At 39.4% G+C, this 26,974-nt stretch overlaps 1 protein-coding gene across 2 annotated transcripts; it reads left to right on the top strand.

The window, feature by feature from the left end:
* Positions 1–26,711, top strand: nfat5a (nuclear factor of activated T cells 5a). Of its 2 annotated transcripts, XM_088339907.1 has the most exons (12): positions 1–327; positions 12,392–12,520; positions 16,391–17,021; positions 18,704–18,887; positions 19,791–19,981; positions 20,092–20,264; positions 20,515–20,649; positions 20,723–20,775; positions 20,861–20,993; positions 21,199–21,368; positions 21,455–23,609; positions 24,742–26,711. In XM_088339907.1, exons 1-12 carry the CDS (start codon positions 255–257, stop codon positions 25,092–25,094), a joined length of 4,380 nt encoding a protein of 1,459 aa, XP_088196033.1. In that variant the 5' UTR covers positions 1–254; the 3' UTR covers positions 25,095–26,711. The 2 variants fall into 2 exon arrangements, with proteins under 2 accessions (XP_088196033.1, XP_088196034.1); XM_088339908.1 differs by lacking the exons at positions 1–327; positions 12,392–12,520 and adding an exon at positions 15,645–15,790.
* Positions 26,712–26,974: the final 263 nt, after the last annotated feature.

The following is a 26,974-nucleotide window of genomic DNA, read 5'->3' on the forward strand; positions in this document are numbered from 1 at the left end:
ACGTTGTGTGTGTAGTTGTGTGTGTCAGTCTCCTGCACAAACACGGACTCACGGCGTGATGAGACGTGCTACCTAACGGGGATGTTTCTTTTTCTATGAAAACTTTTTGTGTCTTTCCCAATTTATTTTACACATTCGCACTGCTTCGATGCCATATTCCGCCCCATGGGACGCACCATTAGCTGGCCGAGGAAAAACGACTCGCTTTCTGCCGAAGAGTGTCCGCTTCCCCTCCCCTTCGATGAAGCGCTGCGATGCCCTCTGATTTTGTCTCTCTCCTCAGCTCGGACCTCGACCTAAATTCCCCCAAATCTCTCTACTCCAAAGGTGAGCTTTTGTGAAATAAACGCAATGCGAACTGGGTTAGTAGCTGGTTTTAATCTTAGCTAATGCCCCACACCCCTTCCACCGTTAGCTCGCCCCCGTTAAGCTTCTAGCTAGCTGCGGTTAGCTTTTCTCACCGTTAGCCACTTAGCCGAGCTAGCCGATTTAGTTAGCCGCCAATTGGCTGGCTCGCTGACTGCTACCTGAGTGCTTGAAGGTGCCTCGTGCACATGCGCGTAGGAGACTGATGTGCCGTTTTTTCTCTCCCATTTTGCCTATTTAACGTTTATTTTAGTACCGGCGAATTATTCCCAGATCGTCAAAATCAGTGTAAAGGATTATTCTAAGGTTTTGCTTCTTGTTATGTTTTGGTCGTCTCAAGACTAGACAGTCTCTTCTCAATCGCTAGCATGGAGCTAATCTTGCATTCTCTGCACAGTTTATCCCGTGGTTGATAGTGGAAGGCAAAATAAAACATGACAAATGCAGTGCAGACCTTTTAAAAGTGGGAATCAGAGAACGTACGTGTGCTTGAAACACCTTAAAATGCTTGGATATTAATGTTCTGTTTTCAAGGATTAATGGGTGTTTGGATTTTAGATTTAAGTGCTTGTAAATACTTGAAATCGTTTCCATGTTCAACAACAAGTCTGCTTTAGAATAACACTCACTCGCGGCATTATTTTGCCATTGCATTTATTCTTCCTTTGTGATTAACAGCAGCCGACTTTAGTTTGTACGACATTGTTCTATTAAACGCTATTGCCCCCCCTATGGATCACACCTAAGAGCACAGGTGCATGTTACACCGAAACAGGGCACTATGAAATGTGTATTAATAATGTGTGGCTAGAGGTAACCAAAACATTTAAGCAAAGGGGCACACTAACTCTTGCGAAAATGTCCTGTTGGTAAAAACTAGCCAGACCCAGCAGATCCCTAGTGAAAACACATCCAAGATATATTTTAAGGACCTGAAAAACTTAACAGCAGATCGAGCAATTAATAAACACAATTAACCTCTTTAGTTTAATTGTCATAAAGAGGGTCACACAGGGAAGATTACAAACAATGGCGTCCAATTACCACTTTTTACTTTTGGATACAATACTCGATATTCCATATCAGAGTTCATTGTTGATGTCGTATAGTTTTTCTGTCTTCATTTCAATTGTTAGCAATCGTTCAATAGTTTTCGCTATTATGCTGTCTTGCTTATCGTAAATGTTCCCGTATGAGTGGCGAGCTAAAGGTCAAAATTCAGTTTTTGTCCAACTTTTTGCTCTGGAATTCTATCCAGTAAAGGGATTGGTGATAGCATGACATCATAAATCATTGTTTGTTGCACTTAATTAGTGACAGGAATGTCAAATTCATTTCTCATGTAACTGGCTGCCCTGTTTATCAATCTGGTAATGGGATGGAAATTATGGGCTGATATTTTATTAAGTCATGCAGTGATTGACCAGAATGACCTCAGGAATTGACCAGGAGACAGCAATTGACATTATGAGCATACCTGCTCTATTTATTTTGCATGCAACATTAAGATTTTGCTCGATAGAAGAATAGGAGTGGAAACCAGAGTGGATTTATTTTATATCATGACAAATATCAGACTAGATATAGGAGAGTTAACATTTATCTAAATTCAATATTGTTTTGGGGCTCATCTTGAACAAATCAGATTGGGGTAGCCTTTCCTTAAAATTGTATTATATTTTATAATGCAGAATTAACATCAGCAAAAAAAAGTGAAGATAAATAATGCCATGAGTTCAATTTATGATTTTCTGCCCTAGAAACACACAGGAATCAAACAAATCTGAATAAACATATCAGTACATGTACAGCTCAGCATTCATTGTGTTTCTGGTGAGGCCTGACTCAAATCTTGAGTATCCCAGTCACAGGTTCAGATTTCACAATGTGTTGCCACTCTATAGTGCTGGCTAGAATCTATCTCCTTGACACCCGACAGTTGTTGCCATGGGGGCCACCTAAATGCCACCATTAATTCCCGGCAAAGCCCCTACTAAATGCTGTGGATGAGTCCTAACAGCTGCAGTTTGATTTCAATGGTGTGTATGGGAGGGATTGCTTTATCAACTTTCATTGAGCTCAACACACATATGATTTGCTTAAATTTCAATACATAAATTCACCCCAAGACCACCTAATGAAATGTTTCCACATTTCGTGCATGTTGATATTGACCCTTTGCACAAACTTGACGACACTGCGACGAACACTAGTAGCCTGTTGGGGACAAGGGCAAACAGTAGACAACAACAACAACAAAAAAAGCTATACTATTCAACACCGTTGACAATGACTAGTCAAACGAATATTGTGCAGTTGCCCGATAAAGCACAAAAAGTTCTATTTAGAAAAATGGAGGATAGCTTCAGCAATGCCCGCTGGCGAGCATCCTGACATATTGAGACATCTAAACAAGTAATCCACTCTGCCCGACTTCAGTCCACACGATCTGTACCACTAAATTGTAAACGGAGTATCCCCATACAACAGGTTTGATCTAAAAGCTTATGAAAGTCTGGATGCTTACCAGTTCTCTGTAGCTTGTACATGTTGCCGTGCTTCGTTTTGCTGACCAATCACCTCCGGCATGAAATTTCCCCTGACTTTGAATCTAAATTTTTGGGCAATGTAATAGAACAGTAAAACTCGGGGCATTTGCTATTTGTATACAAATCACTTTTGAGCATGTTGAAAATGTTTATTTTTGCAAAAGGATGTTTTATTTTCCAAACGTTCGTCTCTCATTTTCTCAGCTGATAATTTGCAAATCATTTCGGCTTACCAAGATTTAAGGTAGAGCACATAACACTTTTCAAAACGTGATATTTGGAAGATTACTGTTTTGAATCCCTGGTTTTATCACAATAAAAGCAGCCCATTTATGTAGTAAGAAATGGTAATACGCTAGCATAGCTGGTTAGCATGATATATTTACAAAGAAAGACTGAAAGAGTTTTTATAATCTACAGTACATTAACCACTTAGCGTTCCGACGGAATGCTGGACTTTTAATAAACAAATACCTGTTTGTACGATGTCACCAGTCATTGAAACACGTCACGTCAGACATCATTGGAAAGCTTAAACTTTTGGGATTCAAGATGTGATAACTATTTGAAAATGTACTCATCAGATCAGTCTGAAATAAGATACCCAACAACTATTAAGCCGACGTAACTCACCTTTACGTCCCTTTGCCCTCTTTAACTTAATTGAATGTCCGCAAAAATGGCTTTGTTACATCAAGGACAATCTATAGACGCCAAACGTGTAAAATATTTAATCAAAAACACACAATAATACAAACGGATAAATAGAAATCCGCTTTAAACATCTCTTCTTTGTTGGATGTTGCTACTTGTAATCTGTTCGTTTTGCCACATTTTTAAAAAAATTAACAGACTCATAAAAGTAATCCCAATATGGTAGTTAGTCAATTAACACCTTCTGCATGTTAAGGGTCTGTTCATGCTTGTTTCATTCACGCACAAAGCACGAAGATGAATCGACACATACATATTCCACCTGTCCCACTTTTACTGCTCGGCCTTCACTAGCAGCTGTTAGAAAAAGCATAAATTAGTTCCAATATTGCATAAGCTTGGGACAAAGTTATGGGTTATAGTCCGAATTTTACTGTAAATATTAGCAAGACTTCATGAACAGTTAGCAGGCTTTTCCGTATTTATTTTTGTGTTCAGATTTTACACACTTGTGCTTGACATCATGGAACAGGTATTGCCAGAGAAATTTGGAAACTGCCTTTAACAGTTTGTGGCCATATTTGTATGCGGGACACGGTTTCTCCGTTTTTTCAAATCACAATTTGCCAAATATTATTTTTTCCATTCTGACTGCTGGAGTAAACATGTTGTCCCACGGATTGCTGTAGTTATCTGTGGTGGACCAGCACTTTCTACTTCGGAAAACACAAGACTGATCCATTTTTTGGGCATTACTTTAAAATTTATATTTAAAACACCACTACACAGTCCACACATGTGAGGAATGACCAATTGTTCGAACTTAGAGGAATCTAATCTTGATAAATTATGACGTTCTTTACTTCAGTGTTTTTCAACAAGTATGCTGGGACTATACAAATAAATATGACCTGACTTGACACTAGTGTGCCAGTTTATACAGCACTTGAAGTCATTTTGGTTTACCTGATAATTTTGTTTTTCGAAAAAGAAAAAAAAGGTGAATACTGTAATTTCTACTACCCCTGCTTTAAACTGCACAATTATTTTTTAGGATACATTTGAGAAGTGGAAGTGATTTGGTCGCAGTTTGTCGTAAAGGTAGAGTGGTGGGTCTTGAAGTCAAACCAGTTGAGAACAGTGCCTTAGCATATTGAAATAAGAAAAACAGACTCAAGGGGATGTGAATGTCACCCTTTTGTCCTGCTTTGCTTTTTACTTTAGATTCCAACACACGACCTAATTGCATTGCGTAGTTCACGCGTCTAATTTTAGCAGCAAAAGTGAAACACTCATGCAGTAGAGCGCTGTTAATAAGCGGAAAGACCATGGGGGCTTTAACACAACTGAAATAAAACTCCTGTTGAACTTGACCCTGATTTTCCATTGTCCGCTGTCTATCAACATGCCTGTGCCCTAGCATGTGTGGTAGTAATACAACGCAAATGTACTTCTTCCTCTTTCTTGTTCACAGGAAAAGCTATTACAACTCACAAATAAGAATAGAATACAGTATATTGTGAATAATGTTATTCTTTTTAAATTTCTTTATTTACTCATGAGTATATCTGACCGATGCATCTCCTGTTTCTTACCTGCACCACTATCAATTGGAGAATTGAGATAGAGTTGCTGTGTTTTGGTGCAGTTCTTTCACTGCATATTTCCAATACACTAAAAAGTAGCCCAAAACTAGCCTATTTCAACTTGCATTGCCCAACCTCACCAACCCACCCCTTTTAAACAAAGCCAGCTGCAAAGAGTTAAAATGGAACAATGACCTTGCTGCTTGACAAAAATCTTTTTGGCATGTGCAATATCAGCTGCACGTGCCTCGAAAGTGAGGTCAGTTAATTTCTTCTGAAGTTATGCCTTCCACTTGGCATTAGCTTATTCTGACCCACCTTTATCTACACTTCTATTGATATCTTCTGAGAGCTAAAAAAAAAACAATTACTGAAACGACACATTTCACCGACCATACTAGTTGACAAAAATGTTAGTCAAACCATTCAGTAGCTGATGGATGATCTACCTGTCTCTTCAAAAAGTTGTTTGAACTGGATATTAAAAAATAAGAAATCTGATTTCACTGACAAAAGATTTTATAAACAGTTAAGTGACATTGATGCAGACTCCTTCGTGTCAAATCCTTCCAGGCTGCGTGAATAAGAGATCTTAAATGTTTCTTGGCACACGTTGCTTGCACATTCATTCTCAAGTGCCATGCGCTCCAGTCAAACCAACGCAATGACATGGATTAATCCAGTGTTGACACATCATATCACATGTCGTCCACGCTGCCTTTCTCACAGGACTCGTAATACAGGTCAGATGTAAAAGCAGCAGCAATAATTTTGCTCTTTTAATTACTTTATTGAAAGACGACTCATATCTATATGTTTTTTTCTCATTTGTTTGATCTCTACTGTCATTTTTACCTTTACACTAGGCAAAGACCCAGGATCGTCAAACTGAGTTTGTTGGCTTATCTTGACCCTTGAACAATGATTTGTTGTTTTCAAACAAAAAATCTGTTCTGGCTGTGACCTTCAAAATGTTTTCTTGGGTGGGTGAGGGGAAGATTTTCTAATTCAAGAAGACTCTTGTTTGATTTTTTTGAATTTTGGCTGTAGGGCTGCAAGATCAACCCCTTAACGTTCAGAAAACTCTTCAGATTCAAGATATGATAACCATTTCATAATATACTCATCACAGAAGCATCACGATCAGTCTCAAGTAAGATACCCGAAAACTATTAAGCCGACATAGCTGCCCAATAGCCCCACCTGGGTGTCGCCTATTCATACGATTCCCCGCAAATATGGTGTGATTACATTCACGAATGTCCAGTAAGTCCAAATGTGTAAAATATTTACTCCAATACACATGATAATGCCGACATAAAAAAAAATCAGCCAATAATCATTTCTGTATTGTTTGACTATCTTCGGTTTGTCCGCTATTTGGCTTCATTACTCCCCTTTAAAATTAATCAAGCTTGTCAGATGAAGTCCGATTTCGCCTATACCCTTTGATTGACACCACTTTTTGCCAATTGCACGCCTTTTTCACGGTCCTTAGCCTGTGAAAACTTATGGGAGCCTGTTTAAAAAAAGAATGTCATGACCAATTTGGCTTCAAAAATATTTAGTTAACTGTGACCAATTCAAATTGGTTAGCAAATGAATTCTCAATGTTAATATTTACATATTTACAGTGCATAAGAGCCAAAGGTAAATGTGCGCAAAGCCAATCTAGGTTCATATTACGCACCATTTTTACGCGCAAGTCTGCACAATCATAGATTCACTCCCAGAAAGAGAGGTCAAACATTTACAACTTTTTCACAATGTCTAAAAATTGGACAAAGTAAAATACACAGATGCAAAGTTTTAGGCCTGTGAACGCCTAGACCTACTATTAGAAAAATGTGTAAAATACAATGTTTTTTCAGATTGTGATTCAATTTCACAATGTACTAAGTAAGGCTCCAAGCTATTGTTTCACCTGTTTACCAGCTAAGATGACCATGCTACACTCATCTGAAGGCATTTGACTGCAAGAAAAATTCAGGCGAAAACAAAAAAATTCTATTTCTGTGTGTTCCAACTCAGATCACTCAATGTTAGTAGCATTTGCTGTGATTGTTTCAATTTGGAACACAACTTCAAAGTCTTACCTAAAGAGACCAAAACTGTCCATATTCTCCAAAGGGTTCAAGAACAGCATTCAATTTACTTGAGGTACATCTTAGATTGGGATTTTAGGCAAATAGTACTGGAACGGTAAGGGGTTAGCCGAAATCTAATCGATATTGCGATGGGACATAGTGCGATTGTGTAATCGCAAGACACTGCATTTTCTTTTCAAGGATTTATTGTTCTACCTTGTTATTTGAGTGATGGAGCATTTGGCCAACCAGAATTGTCACAGTTCTGGTTTTAACAGTGCCGGCCAATCAGAGCCAGGTTTTAATGGCCCTAGCCAATAAAGGCGAAGCAAGATTTGCAAGTTGTACACTACACACCCACGTGTGAGCCTCATGTGAGCAGACAGCAGCCCTAACAAAGCTCCCTAGGAGAGGGCGCTGTTTACTTGAGTTCAAACCATGTCAGTAGTATTAATCCTTGGATTCATAAGTGGGGTCAAAAATGACCCCATGGGTTGTTGTTCTCTAAATTATTTAAATATAGAAGTTGTAATATTGTCATATTCCAGGTACTACTCATAAAACATGTTAATGACATGATGCCATTAATATTTCCCCCCCCCACAAATTTTTGACCCCACTCATTGAAGAGTGTATGCACTGTTAAGTCAAGCAGCTACTCACCAAAGAAATAAAAGTAGCACAGAAAATTGTCTTTTTATAATGTAAATGTTCTGCATTTATATAGAATTGAAAATCTTATTGAAATTGTGATAATGGTCTGAAAATCGCGATTTGTTTCCCCCCCCCAAATTGTGCAGCCCGAGTTGGCAGTCAAAACTTTGGAATCCAAAACAATTGTATTGAGAAACTTTAATTTCCTGCTGGCAATAACTTAATTCCCTCTGGAAACAAGTTCGGAACGCTGAGACGACTCTTGTTTAACTGTATTAGCTTGAGATGAACAAGTCCAGTGCCTTGTTGTTTTTACTGTTATTGTGTCAATTTGTCTGGTAAAAGGTGTCAACTTAATATTAAGGATGTTTACTTTGATTTGTGTTGCTAATGTCTTTGAAAATCCTGGGTCTTTTACTTTCAACTATAACAATGTCTGTGATGGGAGAGCATGAGTTGACGACCACTGCATATACCCGCGCCACCGATGCACAGCTGAAATACCCATGGCAGAGTTTTGATACACTCCATTCTCCTAGCAACCAGACTAGTTGACCACATATGTGGGCCACTGAGCGCGTTTTATGCCAGGGGCGCCATGCTGCGGTAAAATAGGTTTCTAGGAATCACATTGCTATCATGTGTCCAGGAATGCCTTTCTGGGTTTCAACTCCCTATAGTGTTTCCCTGGTGGATGATCCTATTAGTCATTGAATGAAATTTGTTATTTCAGTTCATCAGAAGAATTTGCTGATGTTGTAAATGTCATGGCCATGGTTAGAGTCCAATATTTCCTTTGGAAATGAATGCAGGAGGTGTCAATACCATCAAACTTTTGCATACTGGACTGTTCTCTTTCCTTTTTATAGATTTGTTCTCATGAATCTACAATCTGCTAAATGTATTGATTTTCAACAGTTTTTAATAAACAACTGAGCCTTAATCCCATTAATCCTCTTTTAACTACCCACATCTTATTGTTCTTTATCTCCTTCAGTTTATTTGGTTAGGGCAAAGGTACGATTTCTCTTGGGTTTAGGGATGTACTTCCTGCTACCGCGTCATCACTTTGAGCGGTGTTTGTTTTGCAACAATTGTTCATTCTCATTTGCTTTTTCTTTTAATTTCATTCACTTCACAATAGTAACATTGAAACTTGTTACAACAATAAACATTACTGTTTACAATAGAATGGCTTTTATTGTCATTTATAACGATGTGAAACATTGTATCCAATGAGATTAGACTTGGCACTCCAGGGCAAAATATATAATACAGACTTTAAAAAGAAACTAGATAAAAGACTTAACAAGATGAATAGGCAAAGAAAATAGTACAACGTAGTTCTTAAAAAAAACCCAAACGTAACCAAACTAGAGAGATGCCAACAGAAAATTACTGCGCTTTACTCTTTATTCCTCCTCATTTTCCCAGCAACCACTTTTCCTTCACCTCTATGCTTTTTTTCACATTCCAAAACGCAACATAAACAACCATAATTGGTTCATTCCTTCCATGATTGCTTACAGCTGGTTGGTAATGCCAAGGCTAGAGAGAGGCTGGGGAGTTCCAAAGATGAATTAGTAAAATGGTGCTTATGCCCTTTACTCTTCCAAATAAGTCTAAGCTTGCGGGATACTCTTTGGGGGGTGAACAAGCAAGAATAAAATTGAGTACCTCAGGTGAGATTTGGGCTTGTTGAAATTCTTGTGGTTAAGGGATCCAACCAATAAATAAATCAAACCAACCAACCAACAGTTCTGTAAAGGCCGGGCCAGAAATTCTAGATCTCGCACAAGGAGCACTTTGACATGGCAGGGATTAGTGTGTTTTGTTAAAATTATGGATGGGTTCACACTCCAGAGCTTATGTGTGAATGCCACAATTGGCCCGCATGCGCAGAAGAGCATACGTGACACACACTCAATTCGCTAATTGTTTTCCGGAAGTACTCATTGATGCTAACGCCGTCATGTATCTAGCAACTTGAACGTTATTGTACTACCGAGTTGCTTTTCCAAATATGAATTCAATCCAAAACCTCACTTTTGCTCTGTTGAATGCTATCCAAGTTTTTGACCGCCATGGTTGTTGATTTATTATCTTCCTCCCGCCTCATTGAACGCATGATAAAGACCTGCAGATCGAATTAATGTGTCTTGTCCCAGTGTTCTCGTTTGCCCGCGTCCCTGCGTCCTAGACGCATCATTTTTGCTGGGGACGCATATTGTCAAATCAACGTGCGTCCCCGGGACGCAACTTTTTTGACACAAAATTGTCATTACTACCCGATTACTTTTTTCTTTTTTTTTTTTTTTTTTTAACAAAGATTTACCGCACTCCAAACTTTTCGTCAGGCAGATCCGCTGTTGTTGTTTTGATCTCGCGATTCGAGTTTTCGTCTGCACGCCGATCTCGGCAAACAAGATCTCGTTGCTTTGATATTACGTCATTGTTGTGGTGGTTGTCGTCGAGTGAAAGAAGTATGCCTCCGAAGTTGTTAGTATTAGGTGAAAATCAACACAAAATTGGTAATTTCTTCAGTGTCAGTAATAAATCGAAACATAATGCAGAAAGTGATAACAACGGCAATAATTCCATCACGAAAAAACAACGGAGAAATTCTTCGATAGATCGCGGAGGCAAGAAAAACACGTGTGTTGAAGCGAACGATTCGACGAAAGAAAATAAACAAAAGAATACTCCTAGCAAGAAAAGGACTTTTCTGCCATAATGGACTAAATTATATTCCTGGTTACGCTATGAGGAGGATGATAATGGATTGGACCTTGAGAAGGCATTACAACTGTGGCGGGACAGCAAACCACGAAGAATATAGGAATTGAAAAATCTGAAGTGATAACTACTTTGTATTACCAATTAACTGTGATGATTAAAACTGAAAAATATAGATTAATATAATTATTTCATCAATATTATTTTGTATAATGTACAATATTGTTGTGAACTGAAAAAGTCTTGAAGTGATCACGGATTTGTATTACCAATAAACTGTGATGATTAAAACTGAATGAATATATAGATTTTTATTATATATTTGTCACCGATTTACAATTTCAACCTCGATAACACTAAATTTTGGGGACCCATAGATCTCTGTTGGGACCCATAGATTTTTGAGCATGCGAGTCCCTGGAACCCATCACTTTTCAGAGGTAAAATAAACGTTGTTGTCTGTTTACAATCCAAAATATCAGATATGTAAAAAGGCGGCTGCGTGCTGTTTGGACTGATTTTAACAAATCAGATTCAGGTAGCATCCATGCATAAAAATCTGATTTCCCTGTTGAACTTGACCCTGAATTTCCCTGCAATGTGAACCTAGCTTAAGTTCCATCTGCTAAATTCCCAAATGCTTTTTCCCTTCTTGTCCCTTTCTGTAGTAAGTTTTGCACTGGAACCCTTCTATTCCCAGGGTTGTATGATCTCTTAAGTATTAATTTAGTCACTGCGGCATATTTTTTTCAATATTAAATACCATTAAAACAATTAGTCAAATATTTGGATAATTATTATTTGTTTTCTTAAATTTATTAAGAAGTTGATTTAATTATCTGGACAATGATTGAAAAATACATCTTATTGAACATACTATGCATTCATACAAAAATCAAATAAATATGCTTCATTTATAACCAACAAGGTGAAGTGGGTGGTCAGTAGAGACATAAATCCATGAAAAAAAGCGTTCAATTTTTAGGGCAGGCAAATAAATACAATAATAAAATCAAGTTAACACTTTTTTATCCCTGTAAACCAGGAATTGGCTCATTGGCAGTAGTAAATAAAACAACTACTGTGTATTTTGTGAAGTAAGTTCAGTGGTCAACTGCAAAGTATGTAACAAAAGAACTTAACATTTCTCAACAGTTTGAAATGAAATGGCTTTAACTACTGACATTTGTATGTTTTAATATTTTAACAACTGGGGTTTGTTCTTTGGACTGCATATATTTAATTTCAAATACGTTTGTCAGGCACAGCATGGCACAAGACTCTATTTTATATTAAATGTAACCGTATAAAATATAAACAGAGCTTGAATGTTACTTGAATATTACCTAGGCGAGTCAGACTCTGTTCATTTTTTCCGACATGTTCATGCGTCACTGAGCTACTGGCATGAACCGCAAGGTGTGCTTTGCAAACTGTGCAAGTAGTCTTTATTCACCCTATCCAGGTTAAAATGCTTTCGTTTGGAAGTTTGGTCCATGTACTTGATGTTGACGCTGCAACTTATGTACTTTTATGTGACCACTCGGAACGGAAATGCTTTTGCACATGAACTATTTTCATCATAGGTTATATTCATGTAAAGATGCCTCACTCTGATAGGAAAAATGTGTCTGGAAACAAGAGTCGACAATGGTATTCCTTCTCGATTATCTCTATATTTGATTTTGTCGACCACATCGACTAATCTTTGCAGCCCTTATGTTATAACATTTTGTATCTGCTTCATATCCTATTTCAGAGTCTGTATATGACCTCCTCCCCAAAGAGCTCCAGCTTCAGCAGTCACCCACCGAGACCAGCTCAACCACCATGAGCCAGAAGAGCGGGGGAGAGGCGGGGCCTCCTCCGTTAGCAGCTTTAGCATCAGGTGAGCCACCGAATCAGCAGACAAATGCTATGCTCTGGGATCCGGTTCCAATTCCCTTATTGTTCTCCTGTAATCATGGGAAAACAGGAACATTTAGGTCCCCGAATGGCGGTATAAGGGCTATCAAAGCCTTTCAAAGTTTGCCAAGAAAACATAATCTGTGACTTTATGATGCTGCACCCTCTTGAACTTGTTTTGTAGTCATAGCAGCAGAGTCATGGAACACTGATAGCTTGTATTGAAGATGCCATACTCATCCATACTGTGACCGCAATGTATCCATGTTGGTCTTAGCTATACAGCTTGGCAAAATTGAATGATTAAAACTCACACCTATAGACATTAAACCATAGTATAAGTCAGGGTGATACAAAATTATTTGCAACCTAAACACAATTTGATAAAATGCTACTTTGTAAAGCCAAAAGCTTTGATTCAAATGGTCATTAATACACTAAGAGCTGAGTTGGAGGATAGGAACATTTTAGAGGGGGTGATAAGGTGGCAGTGAAATGTTACAACTGTAACTAAAGCTATAGGATTTAATTTTAGCCTAGGTGAAAACATGTTGGCCTAGAGAGGGATGGGCACCACCAGGCTGTACATGCCCAAGAGACGCACTACAGGAAATGGTGCCCCTACTACCCTAGTGGTTAAGGTGATCCAACCTTCCATCCTCTAATGTGGTCCAGCATATTCTGGCTTTGTAGTTTAATTGACTTTAAACATACTACAGCTTCAAATTTACGATTAACCAGTGGTCAAGTGTTTCTGTCAGTATGCTTTCCTCCCTGCAAAAATAAAGACTCCACTATGTTTATCCATGTGAAAGAACCATTTAGAGAGTGTTTGGGTCTTTTCTTGATTAAAATGCCTGTTTAATTAAAACTGACTCGTTTGAAATAGTATTTAACATTATTTAAATATATGAGCAGCGCTATGACCAGTTTTTGGTGACTGCTTTACCTTTGGTACCACCTGAGTCCATCTTGATCATAAACATACAACCAAATCAAAAGCTTTGTCTCATCAAATCTGCTTCCTCTTTGTCTTTGACTACACAAACCGCATTGTGTAGTGCATTTTATCACGCTGCAATCTAAAAATAGCGTTTTTATGGTGTGCTTATAAAGCAAACAACATATTCAGCTTCATGCTGATTTATTTATTTAACTATACTTGGTTTTCTATACACATCTTATTGAGACAACTACAATAAAAATGATTAAATTTGTTTTTTGTTACACAGGTTTAATTAAGGCAAGTTTGTAATTGCACCCATGATGCATCTGTCAAGATCCTGTAACAGTTGTTTAGTCAGATGTGCTTGCAAGAACTGAAGCATGACGTCCCTTCCTTTTGATTAATCCCAAACTTTTAAAAGTCAGCACTCAATTGAAGGATTGGTCCTTCAATCCTCCAATGGTGACAATCATGTGGTGACGAACTAGATAAAAGGGTAGGTGCTACCCGAAAGTATAGGTTTTCTCAGCAACATTATACCCCATTTGTATACAAAAATATAATAGTTGAGTCTGAATAAAACACTTCTGTCTAGAGGCAAACAATGTGTCACTATTCCTTTCAACAAAAACTTCAGATTATTTGTCCTGTTTTCTCATTACCACTGCAAATCTTAGTCCAAAGATGTGATTTAAAACACTTGTCTGAAAACTCAATGGAAATTCCACATACTTGGTGTTGATTCTTTTAAATGACCAGATTTCACTGAATTGCACTTTAAATGCAAGTTATATTGCAAATGCAAAATATAGTTGTTATATTATATCGTTTATTTTATAAAATCATATTTCTTTTAAATACCAAAATAATTTTATGCAGAGTCTTGGTTAACCTTAAGGCCTTTCCCCTTACACACAAGAGAAAGACGCTAATTTGAAATTAGGCTATAAAGTTTATTTACACTGACATACATCCCTATTATATATCCTTATTTATATCTCTCATAACACCTAAGGGGCTGGTAGATAAATTATATTTCCTTGTTTATGTTCATTGTGTAAGTAAATAGTTCACTCGCAGGTTGGAAAAAAAAACCCTAGGTACCTTAGTTCATAAAAACCAAACTACTTAAGTGGGGACATCCAAGGGGGTTTTCAATCTTGCTTGTGGCTGTTCTGCTTTTGTCGTACTCCGTCCTTCCTTCTCAGCCATGACATTTCAAGAGTCCGTCCTGGTTTTTGGTGAAAGCCTTCCCGTCGATCCTAGAAAAGGGCCTAAGGCCGTTGCCCTACTAAAATTCATTCTCGCTAAATGTATTTGATGGCCCACACTCTATGCATCATTTTAGCTATCTTAAGCAAATGACATGATGTGAATAATTATTGTACACTGACAGAATCTCTAACAGCCCTTGTTTGTCATTTCACTCACCTTTTGCTGCACGTATCCCACTGATGCTTGTGCTTGATGTTTTCTGTCTCAAGGCTTTTTTGAGCATTTGAAAATAAACATTTGGGTCATTCACTCTTACAGTGCAGTGAGACATCAATGCGGCAGCATCTGGCATCGCAGATCAGGACACCGGTCATTGCCGTAAATAATGTTTATTCCAACCACAATATTAGATGTGCCAATGTGCTATTTCTTAGTTACCGCCGGTTTTCACAAAATATTTGCAAATGTTTCTAAGCGCAATGAATGGTGTTTATGCTATACGGTATACTTTTATAGTCTAGTTTATTTTGACTATATTTTAGAAAAAGCTAAAGGTACAAGTTTAAAACTTTCAAGTCATTGGAGTTATGATTGGAAAGAAGCTGCCCTTTTTAATATAAAAATAAATATATGCATCATAATAAATAAATCAAAAAGAAATCCTAATCATTGGATTGGGAAAATTAACATGGTCTGACCTTGCATTGTGGTCCAGGAGAACCACCTGGCATTCAGCTCAAAATGGGAAAAAATTTAGCCGGGAATTGCCTTTCAGAGCAAACAGATCGACAGTGTTATTGAGATAGCTGCACTGTTAATGATTTTGTTTTCTATCTTGACCCTTAACAGTGCTGATCGGAAGCATGAGATGCAGTAAAGTCCCTCTGAGGATCAGGAACCTAATGAATGCTTCAAAACATCCCAAAGCAGTGCTCCCACCACAATTTGAAGATATTCAATTTACTGATTGACAGAGTCTTGATTGATCAGCTCTCTTGTTGCTCATTGGCTGTCTCGTTTTTATTGCAGGAAGTTCCCTCTGAGGCAGGGAGTGTCTGCATATAAAATGGTCTGCAGTTCACTGCTCCATAGGTCAGAGGCTTGTTTATTCTGTCTCTATGGCTACGCTCAGTCCCAACAAAATCTTCCAATTGGCATGCGCAAAATACTTTTGACTACTGAATGCACATTGCACTACGTATAAGATAACCCCAGCAACCCTGGCAAATTTTATTTGACTTCACATTACCGGCTTGCAAATTGGGCTACAGCTGAAAGTTTTGGGTTTTTTTTTGTTTTTGTTTTTTGTTTTTGGGCGAGATTTTACATTTCTTTCTGGCAATGTGTATGTGCAAATTTGTAGTTTGCTTTTGTTTTTGTAAACAAAGCATGTCAGTTTTGTCACATTGATTTCTGGGAGAAAGGGTTTTCTAGGAATCAAAACATTGTGGGACTAATAGGATCCTTCTCAACTTTAACTTCAGAATTTGTGATCAATGCTTGACAGATCTCGCATGCACAGTGAGGGCATAGGACCCATAACATTCTAGAAATTACAGTTGGGAAGATGGGAAACTAATTTAAAATTCCTGCACAAATTCAGCTGCTTGAGAGTGGGACTGCTTGAGTAGGACTGCTGGCCTGCTCTGTGCCCAATGTCCTTGCTGACTTATTTCTCTCATGCTGCTGCAGATGCTCCGTCGGCCATCTCCAACCCCTCCACTGACTCCCCCTTGGCCATGGGAGCCCCAAGCTCTGTTGGCCCATCTTCCTCCGACCATCCCAAGGCTCCGCATCATCTTCAATCAGCAGGAGGGGATGGAGCTTCAGTGTCAGAAGTGCAGGCCATGGACGCAGGAGCTGTCCCAGCTACTGGCAGAAGCAACAGTGGAGCAAGCATGACAGCAGGAGATCCTGCATCAGGGGTCTTGCCAGGGATGGGATGTCAGCAACCTCAAAATACCCCATCAAAACGAAGGCCTGTCTTGAGCATATCCCCGCCACCTGAGGATCTTTTTGATGAGAGTCAGATGTCCTGCTTGGAAGAACCTGCCGTAATCAGCGTACCCGGTCCAGACTCCGAGCAGAGTAGTAGCATGTGGGCTGATGACTCTGTTTCCAACTTCAGTTTGGTCAGCTCCTTCTCCTACAACGACAACACAGAGGTGCCGCGCAAGTCGAGAAAACGAACCCCTCGCCAGCGACCGGGCCCTAAGCCCTCCCCTCCAGAAGATAGCATGGATGTGTTTGATGCTGACAGTGCTAAGGCGCCTCACTTTGTCCTGTCCCAGCTTGGTTCAGACAAAAGTAGTTCAATTAACAGGTGAGTATTAGTGATCGAGGAAAAGTGGATTTGGAGAGGTATTTAAATATCCATCCATCCATTATCTTTCCATCCGCTTATCCTCAGCCGTGTCGCTGGGGAGCTGAAGCCCATCCCAGCCATCCTTAGACAGTGGGCAGGGGACACCCTGAACTGGTTTCTAGCCAGTCGCAGGGCACACAGAGACAGACAAGTCACTCGCTCATTTACACCTAGGGACAATTTGAACCGGCTAATTAAACTGACATGCATGTTTTTTTGAATGTGGGAGGAAACCGGAGTGCCCGGAGGAAACCCACGCAAGCACGGGGAGAACATGCAAACTCCACACAGGAGGTTTGATCTCATGACCTCAGAACTGTGCTGCACACGCGCTAACCACTGCGCCGCCGTGCTGGTATTTAAATATGTGTTACACAAATGCAAGTGTTGAAAATAGTTAATTTCAAGATTGCCTGATTTAGCTCACAATTAATCACCAATTGGTTGCATATTTGACTTTTTACATACCGTAAGTCGACAGTATGAAGTGTTTTGTAGGTTTATTATTGTTAAGGAATTTGTCGTAAGAAGCAAAGACGAGATGAATAGGGCAGCTATCATACTGAAAAAATGAAGCTGTTTTTCAACCGTTCTTTTTTTTTTTTATTGATTCTATTGTATTTGAAATTTATAAATTGTGTATTGTTGTTCCGATGCCGATACTGTAGTAATTTAACAATATTGTATCGACGAGTAAACAGACCAAATCACCCATATGAGTTCTTAATTTATTTAAATGTAATGTTGGTAAATGACCGTATAAAATATCAGTACCTGTGCTTTTGTGATTGCTGCTATGACAGAATACCAGTTCCTCTTCGATGGTTTACAGGAGGTTATTGCATACTCGTCAACCTCAGCCAATTGCTCCCATTAATGATTGCAATTCCCTTGTTAAGCAATAAAAAACCTTTCAAACTCAACACAGCACCTATTTATTCACAGCAAGTGAATAAATATCACCATGCAGTACAAAAAAAAACATTTTAAAAACACGTACATAAATTGTGATACAGTTTAAAAGAATTTAAAAAAGGTAAAATAAAATAAAATGTTTAAATTGACAGGTATTTGTAGTGATGAGAATTATTATGCTAGCCTTTATTTGTTCACTCTGCAGTAAACTTTAAACAAATGTAACCTTGTTTATACTAAGCAATTTGGGTTTACTTAGTAGCCAGCCAATCCCCCAACTTCTTTCCATTTAACCATATCATTAGCTGTTTTTTTTATACGTTTGCCTCTCTGTTACTTTTCAAATGAAAAATTACTTTATAGCCAGCTTTTTCCCCAACTTTCCTTGCAACTTCAGCACCTCTGAAGCTGGATATTAAATAGACCACATTAGGTATTTCCCGCACATTCACTATTGTCAGTTTTGCTTTAAACTATTTACCGTATTAATTAAACAGCTGGAAGTGCATTGATGACCGGCTCTCCACACCCCATATTCTTTATTCGGTCATTACAATACTTTCACAAAACTGAGCTATTATTCATTCCAGTACCTCGACCACTGGCATATCTAGAGCTGTCTGTAACCCAAGGAAAGGGGTACCCAAACAATAAAAGCATTACTTACAACTCGTGGTACCATTAGAGTTATGACTGTGGTAATTCAGTTATATATTTTGTTGCAGCTCTCATGAACCTGGGACAGCAGTCAAGGGAGGATTGCTCTCTACACAGTTCCCTCAGAAAAGCAATGGGAAGGAGCTAAAAATGTTGGTTCAGCCTGAGACCCAGCACAGAGCTCGATATCTGACTGAGGGGAGCCGGGGTTCGGTCAAAGATGGCACACAACAAGGATTCCCAACTATTAAGGTTTGGCAGAAGAAGTTGCCTCATGTTTATTGACATTGCAATCTTTCAACAGCATTAAAGGAATAAGTCCCTCAAATTTTCCATGGATCTGTGCATTCCCATAAATGCACAGGGTGCACACTGATCAACATTAAAGGCGCACATGGAAGCCAAACCAGTATGACACCTGTCCTAAAGAAAAACGTATCATAAGTCACTTAAAGTGCTGAAGAAAGTCGATGGTTCACCTCTCAGGTTTAAAAGCGTTTGAGTTGTACACATGCAAAGCTTCTTCAGTGTTCAAGAATGCCAGGCGAACACAGGCCCATCACCAATTTAGTGACAATTTGTATTTCTAGTGTCCCGTGTCTCCTAATTTGAAGCTAAAATAATATATTGTTGTTTCAGTGCTTTTCACATTGGCACACTAAAGAAATGCGGAGGTTTTCAATACAAGATATTCTAAAACTGAATATAACACAAAAACGCTTTTCCTCTAAAATGTAGTTCATTTATTGAACACTTTGAAATTGTTTTTTCTACATGCAAAGAAATGATTACAGAAACAGCAATGTAACTGTTTTGAAATGGATATTACGCTATGGTATTCAAAAAAGGATACAAGAGGACTTTCTTCTGATAGCCCACAGTGCTTTGTTGCCCAGGAGTTTTTGTCTTACACTGAACGTGTGTAACTCGAAACTCGGGCATGTATCCATAATGTAGAACCCACTGAAGAAAACACTTAAAAAGACTGCAACATTGCAGAGCTGTAAACATTTACTACTGTTTTGTAGCTGTCCATTGACTGATGTACAGATATTGAGATTGTCAGTAGCAACCTTAAATGTTCTGCAAAAGTTCACCCTGAAAACTAATGTAATTAATCAAGGTTTTTTTCCTCCACTTAATTGTTATTCCTAGTTGGAGGGTGTCAGTGAGCCAGTGGTGCTGCAGGTCTTTGTAGCGAATGACGCAGGCAGAGTGAAGCCTCACGGTTTCTACCAGGCATGCAGAGTGACCGGTCGCAACACCACTGCTTGTTCTGAAGTGGACATTGAGGGCACCACTGTTATCGAGATCCCTCTGGAGCCCAGCAATGACATGACACTTGCGTAGGAATTATTTTTTTTTACCCTCATAATCAAGCATATATTTTTCAATTTGTAAGGATTTCTATTAATATTGCAAGAAGCTTTGATTAATCTGTGTTGTTCGGTCATAGGGTGGATTGTGTAGGAATTCTGAAGCTTCGCAATGCTGACGTGGAAGCACGTATTGGAGTGGCCAGATCTAAAAAGAAAAGCACTCGAGCTCGTCTGGCATTCAGAGTCAACATCCCCCAGGCGGATGGATCATTCCTTACCCTTCAAGTTCCCTCATCACCTATTCTCTGCAGTAAGTATAGAACCATGTTGATCACAAATAAATGTTTTGAGTAAATGAAACTACTGATTGACACATAAACCAAAGTGAGGGGGTTGCATTTGAACCATAGCCAAAGTGTATTTGAATTGTATCAAATACACAAAGTTTCCAACTAAGTTCTGTTGTGACATGGCTAAACATATTTGGTTGCATTGTATGTGATGTATGTAAGGCCAAAAAGATCACGCATCAATCCTAAGTCTCTATGATCCTTTTCCAGCCCAACCTGCAGGAGTACCAGAGATTCTTAAAAAGAGTCTCCACAGTTGCTCAGTGAGAGGGGGAGAGGAAGTATTTATAATCGGAAAAAACTTCCTCAAAGGAACCAAAGTTGTTTTTCAAGAAAATATTGCAGGTATATTTTGTCATTACTCAGGGTTTTTCCAATTAACCTCTGGAAAGCAAAAAATAATGTTCTGTTTTTCTAGATGATAATTCCTGGCAAGCTGAGGCAACTATTGACATGGACCTTTTCCATCAGGTAAATAAAACTCAATAGCCTGAAATTTGGATGGTATGATATACTGTAGATAGCAAGGCAGTTCACCTTAATTCATTTTCCCCAGAACCATTTGATTGTGACAGTTCCTCCTTTTCACAACCAATCTGTAACCGGGCCAGTTTCTGTGGGAATTTTTGTGATGACCAATGCTGGTAAATCACATGAAGCCCAACCTTTTGCCTACACGCCCGTCTCAGGTAATCATAAACAATTACTTCATTTGTATTATTTGTTTTACTTGGCTAACAACAACATTGTGATGCAGCAATAGTGCAGCGTAAGTGTGGTTTTGGGTTTAAAACATTCCCATAATCATTATGACTAGAAAGAATATCCACTGTGTTATAAAGTGTTTCCCCCAGTCATTATGGTAATGTAATTTTGTCTTACACTTTTCATCAGCTGATAATACAGATGTTCGAACAGTAAAAATCGAGGAGCCTTCTTCCTTCAACACATGCATTTTTGATGGTTCTTCTGACCAAAATGACTGCTCTGGTCAACCTTTGAAAAAGCAAGAAGACACACCAATGGAAGTATCTAGCAATTCCCAGCCCGCAACTATGTTCAAGGTTAGAATTGATGTTCAGTAATAAACAACTGTGATTATTGTACTTTTTCCTAATCAATGTTTTCTTATTTCTTATTAAAACCATAGCAATCCCCGGATCCAATTGTTTCACCGCAGCAGACAATTGAGCTCAGCTCCAGCCCCCATTCAACCAGAGAGTCCTTCCAGAGTTCAATCCCCCTACAGCCTGAGGATGTTGAGCTTCCCCAGGCACCTTCTGTCTTTCCTAGCCTAGAATCTCTCAACTCGATACAAAAGAATGACATTACCACAACAGCATCCTTTCCACTGTCGGGAGATCCAACAATCCCCCCAGTAACACCAGAAGTCCCCCAACAGTTCCTTAGAGATCCTCAGGAAAGCCTGTCCACTGAAGCTTCTAACAGTGGTGCAATTGTAGTTGTAGCAATGTCACAAATAGCAGCACCTTCTACGCCCCAGTCACAGCAGTCACAGGTTCCCTTATTTGCACAGGAGGGCGTAGTCCAGCTGGAGAGAGCTGTAAGAGAACTCCAGGCTGGAGCTAACACCACACTCCAGCAGGCTATAGAGGCAGCTGTAGCCCAGCAGCAGCAGCAGCAGCAACAACAACAACAATTAAATTCTGTGCTCTACAGCCCTACCTCTGCCGACTCACTTCAACAGCATGTCCAGGAAAACATGAACAGCCTTAGGTTGGGAGCTGCTGAAAATTCATTGTTACCACAGCAACAGCTGCAGATACAGCAGCAACAGCAAATACAACAACAGCAGCAGCAACAACAGCAAATACAGCAACAGCAAATACAACAGCAGCAGCAACAAATACAACAACAACAGCAGCAGCAGCAGCAACAAATACAACAACAACAACAGCAGCAGCAGCAACTTCAACAGTTTCAACAGCAGCAAATACTTGGTAACCTTCAACAGCAACATCATATTCAGCAGCAACAACAACAAGTCCTTGGAAACATGCAAATTCATCAACAGCTTCTACTCCAGCCACAAGACCAACAACAACACATTCTAGAAAACATTCAACAACAACAACAGTTGCAACAGAATCAGCAACAAGTTATCAACAACATCCAGCTTCAGGATCAACAACAAAATCAAATGCTGAGCAATTTACAACAGCATCAGCTACAACAGCAACAAAGCCAAGCACTGAGTAACCTGCAGCAACAGCAGATGCAAGAACAACAAGTTTTAGAGAACCTGCAGCAGCAACTTCAGGCTGAGTTGCTCCAGCCTCCGATCCATTCCAATCCACAAGTACAGCAACCCGTCTCTCTCCTTCAGCAACCTACCGAGATGCTTACCATTCAAACCAACTTCCCAACACAGGCCCCATCCCATACATCACCTCCACAGCAGCTTTTCCAGTCCCCCAGGCCTATTGGGGAGACACAAGAGTCCCAACAACAGGTTCAAAACTCCCTGCTCCAGAATACTCTCACAGTGTTGACCACTGATCAGTCAACCGGGTCAGCAATGTTCCTGTCACCAAATTCTCAGTCACAACAGCAGCAGCAGTTGGCATTTATCTCTAACATGGAGACATCCACCAGTCATCCCCAGCCTGTTGCCATGTTTCACAACCAGCCTCAAGCTCAGCTTTCACAAATGCAGCAGCACAGCACTCCCATGGAACAACAGCAATCACCGCATCAGAATCAACAACAGTCACCACAACTCAACATTAGTCAACAGTTCCAAAGCATACCCAACCATTCTCAGCCCAACCCTCTTCCCCAGAGTCAGCTCTCTCAGCAACAGCAAACAGGGCTGCTCCTCTGTACAACAGATTTAAATCCCCAGACTATTCTTTTCAGCACCCAGACCCAAGAATCAACCGCAATGGCCAGCATCCCAGTTGGACTTTCCCAACCAGAAAGTGCCGAACCCATGTCCTTTCAGGATCAGAGTTCCTTAGGTAACAACTCGACACAAACTCAGAACCAACAGGGCAGCATTTTCCAGGAACAGCAACCCATGCAAGTTGGCGCAAGTTCTGCTTGTCCACCAAACAGTCAACCTGTGGAGTTGTTCTTGCCCAGCCTGCAGAGTACACTTGGATCACAGGATCTCAATAATCAGGCTGCAACCCCTGCCACAACCATCTTTGTGGTTCAGGGTGGTGTTGGCGTGGTGGACAGCCCTGGGCAGCAGCCTCCCGAACAGCTTTTCCAGACAAATGTGGGTGAAAACGTAGCCCAGCATGGACCAGCCAACTTGTTTGTGTTTGGCATCCAGAATGGTGAGTTGGTTTCAGTAGTTTTACCATCTGTTTTGTCAATTACTTAATCTTGTTCTAGCTAAACACAGGCTTTCATCCCATATGGTTTGGGAACGTGTGGCTGGCAAGCCAGGTGTGGCTTTTTATAAGTACGTCTGGCTAAGAGATAAAATTCACTAATTGCACGCATTGAGGCCTCGTGTGCAATACTGTATTTCTACCAGTACCAATAATATTGCTGTAGTGATTTTTTTAAAGATTGAAAGAGAAAATGTCATTAGGATTTTTGTCGCGTCTGTCTCAATAAGCTGCATCAGAATACACAAGCTAGTGTGGCGTCCGCCTTTTACCATTTTTTTTCAAGCGGAAGTTTTCGTAGTAATGAAAAAAATGACAAATGTTCAATGATGTGCATAAGAACTTTTAAGACGAATATTTGTAGACTTCAAAGATGTCAAAGAGTCGGATCTGTAAAACAGAATGGAGGATGAAGAACGACCACTTGATTCCCCATGTTAAAACTGCAATGTCCCACAGCTGACTATATACTCCTGTGTCCTTTCTCGTTTGGGTTACATTTTACGTAAATCTCTTTCAACACCTTCTGTCAAAACCATTATCGACGACAAAAATGATGGTAAAATGAACCTCGAAGATCTCAAGAAGGTGCAGGAGACAAGTTTTAGGTGGGACTTTTTTTTATATGGGACACAGGCTCTGCCATGAATATAATTTAATATATTTTATGAAATCACCAAACATCCCACAGTGAAATCAAATAAACTGAAGAATTAGCTTTTGCCTGGAGATCGTGTTTGGTGGCTTGCGTGAATTTTGTCCTAAAATATCTGGTTTGGCTCTTAATTCGGTTTCATTGCTCTTTGTGTTTAAAAAGGGTCCCGACCCCTGCCTTATAACTTTCATAGATTGACTCTGTCCACTTAAATCAGTTATATGAGTTGATATGTTTTTTTACTGTGCCTTTCCTGTACTAGTTTTGAGGTTATTAGGAGTGTAAAGGAATGTTTGGGCTAGAGCAAAGGAAGCACTTTTAATCAGCAGTGATACATGGGAAAAGTAGCGTTGTTTTTATGCATTTGACGTGTGTGTATTTTATCAATAAAACGAATTTCTACTTTGTTTTCCTCCTAAGACACTCCCCAGCTGCTCAACTCGTCCATCTCAACACTGACAATTCAGAACCAGGCGCAAAACACGGGCCACATGCAGCCTCTCATGGAGCAGCCCATGGCCCAGGCGGCATCCTCCATGCATGGCTGCTTACAGGCACAGATGCAGAGCAGTCTGCAGAATGCCATGCAGGCCAACACCCAGGTGACTTTGCAACCTGTTTTACAGGCCAGCATTGACGCAAGCCTGCCAACTCCAATGCAGACCAATGTTGAGATCCAGAGCAGCTTACAGAACACAATGCAGAGCTCCCTATCAGCCCCATCCGACATGGGTAAAATTGAGGATTTGCTGGAAAGTCTGCAAAAGCGGTGACCTGTGTGGACCACCTGGAGAGAAGGTAGCCACGTTCTCCTAAAGTTGACAAGACTGGCTGAGCAAGGTGTTTTGTGCCAATGCCGCAAAACTTAGTTAAGTATATTTAAGAAACAAATTCCCCCTTTTACCTTAAAAACAAAACGAAATGATGAGCTTGTATAAGTCATTTTTATTAACTATTTATCATAAATTATAGCCTTTGTATATCCATTGTCCTTGAATTGATGATCTGCCTTTTGTTATTACCCCTCTTGCAGGATCAGAGAGGCCTGTAATAACTGCTTTAGTCGTTTAAAAAATGCAGTGTTTTGTTTAAGAGTGTTTAAATACTGCGGGCCTAAGAGAGGGGGTAAACCAACCGGGTTTTCGGAAAGAAAAACTGGAAGGAAGAATGTCAGTTGGTGAACTACAGTACCTGAACAGTTGGCATGCAGAGTTGTTGCAGCAGTCAGACTTGGATTAAAACATTTGATTGTTGACAAATGTTGGGCTGAATCTCATTTATGGAGTGTAGAACGTCTAGGAAAAAAATCCAATTTTTGTTGGAACGGTACTGTTTGAAGAGCACCTAGTTTGCTTTTTTCCTCAATTACTTCCTTAGTAAGCTCTGGGTGTAAATGTGCTAAAGTTCATTAGAAAGGAAGGCGCTTCAAAAATATAATATCCATTAACTGTTACAGTGAACTTCAAAATAGTCTAAAGGAGCATTTTATCAAATATGTATAGGATGTAATCTCATTGTAATGAGCTCAAAACCAATTGACTTTACCCGTGCTTTCTTTTTTTTTCTCAATGAAAAATAACTAGCTTGAACATAACCTGTAGCAGTAAGCAAGATCCGTTTGTTCTGAATTTCTTAATGTTTTTTTGCTGACGTAACCAAGATTTTTAGTGCTTTTGTTCTGCTGCATGATGATTCTATACGAAATTGCACAGTAGGTATTAAGGCAGGATTATATTGGTGGAGCGGTCACTTTTAAAACTGAAGACATTTAAAACAGTGTACGTTTATATGAAGCATTTTTACTGTATTAGCGGTTTCAGCCACTAAAGTGTATATCAATTAAATAATCTACTTTGACAAATGATAATTTCCTTCCTAATAGTCTTTTAAATACAACTGTAATTCTATAGATTTATTCACAGCTGAGCCTATTTATTCAAACAGTGTATTTATTGGCGCCTGTTTACGAATATGAGACTGAATTAAGTCTTGGGGAAGCGAAAAGCTCACATGCTGTTTTCCAAAAATATTTTAGCAGTTGTGCCTGTCATTTAAAGCCATTTGATTTTTATTTTTATTTATCAATAGTGCATTCATACCATATCAATACTAGTCCACCAGCTAATTGCTAACGCAAAAGGAACATGCATTGCATCATATTTATAAACCATAAGGATCACAGACGGAACCAACGGCATCGTTATCCCGTGAAACATTCAGCAACAAAATTGTAAAATGAAACTAAAATGTTTCCTTAAACCATTGTCTGCTATCTTATTGATAAGGCACAATACAGAGACCCCTAGCTACTTCACGCTTCAGTTATCATTGGATCACACCTTTTGCGAGGGAAATTTTTCCTTTTAAAAATCATCAGATTTAAAAAAAAAACAACAACACCGCATATGATTCCCACGAAAGAACATTCAAGATTCGTACTGTGTACTGTGACACCTGCTCTGCGTTCTTTTGCATCTCGCTGAGAAGAGTTTGTGTCCCGCTCCTAATGTCATGAAGTCTAAACGATGTATCTTTCGCTCTCTCGTTGGCTTTCAGTCGGCCGTAAGGCTTTTGATCCAGGCGCACCCAAAGAAAAACAAAAAACATCAAGAAATATAAAATACGTACTGGGTTTCAATTTGTTCTCTCTCTT

This window comes from Urocampus carinirostris, chromosome 7 (genome assembly GCF_059441175.1).
Source record: "Urocampus carinirostris isolate Australia breed hairy pipefish chromosome 7, RoL_Ucar_1.0, whole genome shotgun sequence".
In the NCBI taxonomy this organism is placed as follows: Eukaryota; Metazoa; Chordata; class Actinopteri; order Syngnathiformes; family Syngnathidae; genus Urocampus; species Urocampus carinirostris.

What these genes read in the sequence shown, in the direction of transcription:
- nfat5a (XM_088339907.1), top strand. Translation starts at nt 255, where the DNA reads ATGCCCTCTGATTTTGTCTCTCTCCTCAGCTCGGACCTCGACCTAAAT. An exon ending in AGCAATGACATGACACTTGC is followed by an intron (nt 19,982 to 20,091) that starts GTAGGAATTATT and finishes GTTCGGTCATAG; the next exon opens with GGTGGATTGTGTAGGAATTC. An exon ending in TGTGTTTGGCATCCAGAATG is followed by an intron (nt 23,610 to 24,741) that starts GTGAGTTGGTTT and finishes TTTCCTCCTAAG; the next exon opens with ACACTCCCCAGCTGCTCAAC.